We start from the raw sequence: 8,447 nt of genomic DNA, 5'->3' as shown, positions 1-8,447 counted from the left end.
TGGTGATTATGATGTTGAAACATATGGATAGTATGGATAGCTAAAATCAAATGGAATAACCTCTATGATAGGATCAACCTAAAGCATATCTTTAGCTTCCAAAATCCTTCATCTGCTATAGACATGAAACTAAGTGTGAAGGTCAGGTCCTATTTTAACATTAAAGCCTCCATCCAGAACTGATGACTTCTCACTCAGGCGTGGAAGGGACGCTAAGAGCTGAACGAGCACCTAATTGATGCACCACAGACTGCCCTGGGCACCTGGCACCTCCTTCCAAGGGAATGTGCTAGCCACCAGGCTACAGGGTACATCTCTCTGTCATTACTCTTGTTATTCATGTACTATTTGTTCAAAGTGGTACAATTTCAAAAGGAGAGGCTCCTTCATTTCAGAATATCCTATAAAGCAATCTGGATATCTTAATTTTGCATGCCAACTCCAACCAAGGTAGAGGAAGGAGCTGAACTTGTGCCTTTTGCTTGTCAATTAGTTCATTTTGAGAGGAGACTGTCTTACTAGGCTGTTTACTGTTGGATAAATCTGTTCAGTATGTTTTAAAACCACTTACTGATTTGGGTCCCACAGAGATGCAGGAAACACCTGGTATGTGATTTCTCAAGGACTTAGTAGACAAGCTGCCAGTAGACATGCTTAGTAGACATGCTGCCAGGAGCTAAGCGGTTGTAGAAAAATTAAGGTAGTTGACAACTGAGTAGAGACATTGAAGATTTAAATTTTGGCTATAAAAAATAGAAAAAAAAAAAGGGGGGGCAGGGGATTTCACCACATGAGTTAGAAGCAGGAAAAAAATACAAGTGTCCCAAGGCATATTTCAAGTACATTATGGGTGAGACTATTTTTTCTGCATTTCCCTACTTCACTAAGCTTCAATGAATAGTGCTACAAAGTCAATTTAGTGCAGTTATTGCTCATTTAGATTCTTACTAGCAAGGAGCCAATTTCTCTGGCTCATTTTATTTACCCACTATTCTGTGTTAAGTGGGGAGTCTTCACGCTCACAGTCAGTGAGCATGGGAAAATTTGAACAAAGATTTCTCCTGTCTTCCTTTTCTTGCTCTAAGTACAGGTGGAGTTGTTATATACAGTGTGAGGGATTCGAGCTACATTTAGTATTCCTCTTCTGATTCTTGTAACAAAATTCATCTCACACACTTATCCATACGGGCTTTAGACACTCGGATAGTCATGCGTGCACAGCCTCTACATTTGTGTGTAAAACTGAGTGAAGCTGGTCGTTTAGAGATATTGCTTGCACTTTTATTTTCATTCAAGAGAAGAAAAGGCCCTGTTAGGCCTATCTTAAGTTAGGATAAATGCAGTGACTTTAATGTTGACGAACTTCTCCCTTCCTCCGAGGCTGGCTAGTTTGGAAAATAGCTTTATTTAATGATTAAAAGAAAAAAGAAGAAGAAAAAAAGCCTGCTGAAACGTGACTGGGAAGGTTAGGTTATTGAAGAAGAATCCTTGTCATTATCCAACAGACTGATCACACCATTAAGTTAACATGTCTGGTTGCATCTTTTGCAGTTGGTTGCAGATGCCTGATAACACTGTCCTAATCATTACAAGGGCCAAATTCAAGCATTAGAGGATTTATAAAATCTAGGCCCACCACCAAATGAGCACACCAGAACTTCCTTGGGGGGAAGAACAGATACTGGCTTATCTGGAGAGCTGGCTCAGATGCCCGGGTGACCAGTCAAAGCACATGGAACAGAAACAAAGGGGAAAACATGATCCATGTTGGAAATCATTGAATGTTCGGATTCTGTGAAGGATATGATGGACTTTCATGAGTAGTTCAAGAAGCCAACTTGTATTTTGGAGTGTAAAGCTGTTTTGATGTAGTGTTACCTCTTTAGCACTAGAACTATCAGCTTGAAAGGAAAGACTTTTATGCATGTGAATTTAGACAGAGAGAAGGCAGTGGTAAGTATCTTGTGGGCCTAATCCAAGGAAAGAATAAAATTTTAAAGGCGAAATTAGGTTCTTAACCCAGATAGCAACATTAAGCTAGCCTAAAAGCCAGAAGAAACCTAACACAGGTAGACAAAACTCACACAAGAGCAATTTGGCTCATGGTTAAAATGAGTGGGAAACAGGGTTTGTCACTAAGAAAACGCATCTACAAAAGAGCAATTTGGGAAAGGCTGCAGAGCATGAGGCAAAGTGATGACTTCTATCAGTACATTGCCTGAGCTTATGATGCAGGAGATTAATGCATGTTAGGATTCAGCAGGGTAGTTAATATTCCTGTTGAATTAGAAGTTAATTCCACAAGGAAATGGTTTGCTATAAAGTATCTCCCTCCTGCATACAAAATTAGACAGTGAGGTCTTTGTTTCTTGGAGCAGGTTGTTGTATGACCTTAATGCATCCCTTTAAGGAATGTAATATACTATTAAAAGGTTGGCTTGTGTTACATATGTAATTGCCTGATTAATTCCAGATGCTACTTAATAGATTTGCAGCCTTGCTGAATTATTACTCTTGTGTCTTAGCTTGTCTTTTATGCTATGCAAGGAGGATAAACTGGACGACAAACACAGGGACTTAGATACCAAGTTGATAGCCTAGGATCAATTTTGGTTAATACTGACATGTCTTAATATATTACAAGATAATAACATATCTGCTATCTGCTATCTGGTCCATCATGTCACTAAACCAAAGAACTCTCGTAAGTTTAGTAAACTGCATAAGAGATTACAATGAAGCATTTGGTTTAGCCTTGTAACTGACTTTAAGAGAGTAACATCATGTCAAGTTAATATAGCAAACAATAAACAGTAGTATCTGCAATTAGATTTAAAAAAACTTACTGAAATCACTATTTATAAATGCAGAAAGTAATAAACACAGAAAATAGATTACTGATGGATGGCTACAGATCTCAAAATAGAAAATACTCATCTCTGTGCATATTTTTCATAGGCCTGAAGAAATCTATTCCAGCCTCAATACTATTCAACTGGGAACTTCTTTTTCACTAGGCAATGAATACGAAAGGATAAAAATATATAATTTTCTGGTAAAATGTGTTAGGCACGGGAGAAATGGTGCATAAGCAGAAATGCAGGTATTCACAAACTTGTGTTGCACAGCGATTGGGCAACACTGAAACATATATTTATACAACTAAATGTAAAGCTGCAAAACTAGGCACCAAAAATTAAGTTTAGACCTGAAAAGATCATTTTAGGTAACCACTTTTCAAACTGTAAAGCTTTGAAATGAACGTTTTGCACGGCACATACAAGACTGCATAAAGACTGGTAGCAAAGAAAACGAGCTGAATTGCGGGGGACAAGATGCAAGGACATGCAAGGGGAGAAAGGGCTACAGAAGAAGTCGCGAGGCATCGCCTTGAACCCACCTGGGGAAGCCTGGCATGTAGACCCGATGAGCATGAATCACCGTTACTTTACTTCAAGTTAAAGCTGGCTGCCTTTGAAAACTAATTTCAGTAGCTGTCCTGCATGCCAGAGGCAGCGCAGCAGGAAGCTTTAGGGAGACTTTTAGGCAAATAATTTATGACAAACGAAGCTTTCAAAATGCTGATGAATCAAATGCACGGTATTAAGGCACACAGTATAAATATTAGGGAACCCAAATCTCACATTTAATTGGTTGTACTGCAGAGCAGAACACACTGTCATCTACTAACGTAGCATATTTCCTAATATAAACAGATGGTATACATTTTGTTCTTATGTATCATTCAAGGTTTCCTCTATACGTATGAAAAAGGGAGATGCCATTTAAAAGCAAGACGAATACACAACACACACAGCAGGGTCAGGTCTTCCAATTCTAAGCAAAGATGTGGAAAGTAAGTGAAAGAAAATCTGAAAAATGTATGCTGTCAAGTAAGTAGAACACCAAGAGTTCACTTACTCAGCATTTAGCTTTCCAATGACTCTTCTCCTATTTTTAAATGAGCATTGAGCATATATTTGCAGGGGAAATACTAATTCAGGAGAAATGCTAATTCCTATACTCCTCCAAGAACAAATACTTTATGAAATTACTTTAATGAAAATACTTTATGAAATCTATTTTCTATTTGGAAAGGTATCCTTATTCAAAGAAATTCATTATCCATAACAAATTTCAGGCTCACTAAACTCAAGCTTCTTGAGAGCAAGTTGTTTACTGAATCCAACTGCTACTTGCGGATTACTATTTACAATGTTTATTAATAACTCATTTTCATGCAAGTATAAAAGGAAAATACTCAGTCCATGGACAAATACACATTCACACTCTAAATTATATACATTGTATCTGCATCTAGAATTAAGAGAAGTGCAAAGTCTACAGCAATGTAAGTAACAGCAGTTTTGTAAACTATTAGACGATGAGCTCTGGAAAGACATTAGCAACTGTATGATAATGGATCTCTTTGTACACTGCTGAAATCACACATTTATGCAGTAAGAGAACATACATTTCAGCTACATTCAAGTGATTATTTTATTACCATATATTACATCTTACAAACTTTATTGAAGATCAGCAAGAGCACTACAAAACCATACCTTAACACAATAAATGTATTGCATGGTATGTGCAGGCATAGCAAATTAAACAACTGAAAAGAAAAACAAGCTATGAAAACTTGTACAAAAATGGACAGTAATACTGATTAACACTGGGTTATATCTTACTTATAAGAGACCTGGAGGGCTAATAGAGATCCAATTTAGAAACATCTGTGCACTTTAGGTACAATTTGGTGCAGATTAAGAGTGCACTAATACAGTCAATGTTGTACAGATAAGATAATGCACAAAATAAGCTGATATTATGCATATAAACAACTAACTTGTTTACAGTAAGTAGGGCAGCACCGTTACAGTACTGCATCCTTGGCACTTAGTGAGAGAACAACACGTATTTGGTTTAACTAAACTCATAAAAAGGGTATACACTGGTTTGTGAGATGTAAAACATACATTATCCCTTTGAACCTTTCAGTTTTACAGCATTTTTCTAATTTTCAAGTTAAAATTCATACATGGTACACTAACTAGATATGGAAGATGTTTCAGATAGTGCTTTACAACAAGACCTTAACTAGAACGTGCTAGCATGACCAATTAATTTAAATGATCTAATTAAATATTTCAGCGATGTCTTGTACTGAAAACAAAATCTGAAAAGTTGAGGAAAGTAAGCTTGTATTACAACCCACATTTTTTTATGGGCTTTCCTGAACAGTAATTGCTTCCTTAACGTCCCTTTCACATATGGTAATTTCACTCAAAAGAACTGCTGAAATCATTCATCCAAAAGTCTTAATAGAATTAGAAATTTGGCCTAGCATATTGTAACACTAAGTGGAAGAAGACGCATTCTTCCTCACAGAAAGCATTTTTCAAATAAGAATTCCAAGTTTAAGTGATTGTCCATGTATTAAAAAAAATATTAACAACTGTCTTGGAAGGCGTTGATTTACTTTTTCCTCTGTTTTAAACAAACTGTCTACATTGCCATTTTATATTATATATAACAAATGCAATAAAATTGTTCTTAACATATAATGATGTAACACTTTAGAATTAACTGGTTTAAAATATTTTACAAAGACATTTTATATGTACTATACAGCACATGAGTATGAAATATTTTGAACATATACACATTTCTATATTTTTCATGTAGACTATTATTTTGCACCAAACATTGGTGTCTACAATTCTAACAATCCTCTCAGATAAAACACACAAAACAGAATGATGCTTTGCAGATGGGATTTTCCTGAAAATTCATCTTATTACACAGAGAATTTCTCTAATGAACTATGTTTTTTAGTTTCATATTTTGCATAAAGCCTTTGAAGTGGATCCACATACATAAAAAGAATAGCCTCTCTGTCCTTTGCAGTGCAATTTGCTAGGGATAATATTTAACAACAACGGACTCTTTCCTTATCACGACCATTAAAAACTGCAGCCAAAGAAAATGTGACTCAGTGTCATTTTTTTTTGTACAAAAGTAAACCTCAATACTACTTGCCATTGAGACTCCTTTTCTCCTTATTTAAAATGCAATCCTTTTCAATATCCATCTTCAGGAAAGTATTTGCATAGAGCAGCCTTGTATTATTTCTAGAGAACATTATGAGTGTTTTAACACAAGATAAGGCACATGTTTTTTAGCATTAACAACCTAAAACTAATCCTGAGGAACTGTTCCTCCTCAGCAAAATCTGCCTTTTTTTTTTTCTCAATATACCCTGTATTACCTGAAGAAAGCAGAAAAGCAGTAGAGAATAAACTAAAACTCCTCAGCTGAACTAAATTCAGAACACTACAAACTCCAGATAATAGTGTAACAAATCCACAGATAAGGATGAGCACTAACAAATTGTCTTCAGGAAAAGAAAAGATACCGCCAGTAGCACTGTAGATGTTAGATAAAAGTTCACATAATATGGATGACATTAATGGTGAGTTTTCTAAAATAAGCTCCCTTCAGAATGAAGGTGGCTAAATTGTGAGGCACTTAAGGTTGACAATATAAGGAGGAATGCAAGGGATCTGTTTCATAGAAAACCTGAAGTTGCATATCATATCCTTGTGTTAAGCCTTCTATTAAAGTGCTAGAAATGGAGACTTAAAACAAAAGGATTTAAATATAAGTGATTAAAGAGCTTAGTACACAGTAAAATTAAGTGCTTTTGATTTTCATTATTTCAGAACTTTTTAATATAGTTTTTTTAAAATAAAGTCTGGAAATAATTAATCCATGTGTGAAATCATCTTCCTTGTGCCATTGATGCTATTTGTAAAGTGCCCAATTATTTTTCTAAACAACAAAACCATTTGCCTTATCTTATGTTGTGTAGCATGACATAGTATGTAGTACATATGCAATCCATACTGCAATGACACAGTCTGATGGAAAACAGCACATGCATACTTTTAGTCAAAAAGTTTTCATTCCCACCTGTCACCCTAAAAAATTAGGTCTTGGATTACATATCCTATCAGTATATATAGTGCAACCAACCTCAACTTCTCAACAGGTAATTTAGCCATTAAAGCCCAATGTTCAGAGGTGGACTTATCAAGCTTTTCCTCAGAGCAGCCCGATGCCCAGACAAAAATCACAGATGCAAATCTGGATCGGAGTTACATAAATCCACTAGATGCCAAATCTGAGAAGGATCTGGGTTCTGCTGGATGGTGAAGAGGCTGAAGATGTGTGGCAGTCTGTGTATTACTGATCACATCTAACTGAGAGGGATATGCTTCATTTACATTTCCTCCATTGAAACCGTTCTGGAACTGGGGGAGAAAAGACAATATAAAAGGTTAGCATGAGCAACCGATTAACTTAGAAGTTTTAAAAAAATCCTCTTAAATACACAGATTGGATGAGATCATCTTCAAACATAATGAACAGCTTCAAAGCTGCTTTAAAGCTGTTTTTTGAAGATGAATGTTACAAAGCTAATTGATTTAAAGTGATGTCTGAATCATTACTGAAACCTATCCTTGCTACAGTTGTTGGTAATTCTACTTACGGCTAACGAAAGAAACATGTAGCCAGAATCTAAAGCATAGTGCAGTTATTTGTAGAAAGTACAGCCTGAGTACTTCTAATTTCCTCTTCCAGCTGTTACATTTTAAAAGCCACCTATTTGCATACTTTAATGTCTGCAATGGCATCCAGACTTCACAGTTCTCCCACACGGGCACGTTCAGCCCTCTTTGTACACTGAAGTGACTGAGCAGTCTCTACCGGCTGAGCTGTCTTAGGGTGGGCTCTTTTGACAAATGATCTTCATATTGACAAAGCCAAGAAAGAGCAACGAATGGCTTTCATCAGTCTTGACATAACTGTTCGTAGGATTATTTTAATCAACTGCTGCAATGCTGCCTGTCATGCTACGGAAAGCTTGCATTATCTACCAAATACTTCGCTCAGTCATGCAAAGAAACTAAAACAAAATATTTTAAACATCTCCATCATTTCTTTGGGAGTAACTCTTATCGGAAGTATCCCCTCATTCATTCAAGATTCTTCCTTAAAATATGTATCAAATATTTATCCATCCATCTATCTGCCAAATTATGTTGGCTGTTGGAAACTCTTTTTTCCCCTGCTAGCCAGATCGTTGAAATCTGACTTTGAAACTGAGTACAGTTATTTTTCTTCCAAATTTTCAATAACTAGACTATAGCTATGTGAATTGCATGCTTTAATCTAAGGATGTCTATTTTTAAGGTAGATAGGATAACACAAGCCAGGGTAACTTCTGGCAACTCCTCCTTCAGAATTAGATTTTAGTATTCTTCACTAATAAGATAAGCACACTCATTAAAATTTATAACAAGATTCTCTGAGTAGGCTCTAGTAAATGGCGAGTGTTTTCTCCTGTTTATCAAAGCAATACTGACCTTAAAAAAGCA

At 36.0% G+C, this 8,447-nt stretch overlaps 1 protein-coding gene across 1 annotated transcript in view; it reads right to left on the bottom strand.

The window, feature by feature from the left end:
- Positions 1–4,203: 4,203 nt before the first annotated feature.
- The window catches only part of AHR (aryl hydrocarbon receptor), a 62,013-nt gene continuing 57,769 nt past the window's right edge, over positions 4,204–8,447 (bottom strand). Inside the window, exon 11 of the mRNA XM_088533496.1 lies at positions 4,204–7,319. Coding sequence (XP_088389622.1) covers positions 7,164–7,319 — 156 coding nt within the window. The 3' untranslated portion in view covers positions 4,204–7,163. The remainder of the gene's footprint in view (positions 7,320–8,447) is intronic.

This window comes from Tinamus guttatus, unplaced genomic scaffold, assembly GCF_059628265.1.
Source record: "Tinamus guttatus ecotype Peru unplaced genomic scaffold, ASM5962826v1 Tinamus_guttatus_pri_ptg000503l, whole genome shotgun sequence".
Taxonomy (NCBI): Eukaryota; Metazoa; Chordata; class Aves; order Tinamiformes; family Tinamidae; genus Tinamus; species Tinamus guttatus.
This window is presented reverse-complemented; position numbering and strand designations above follow the sequence as displayed.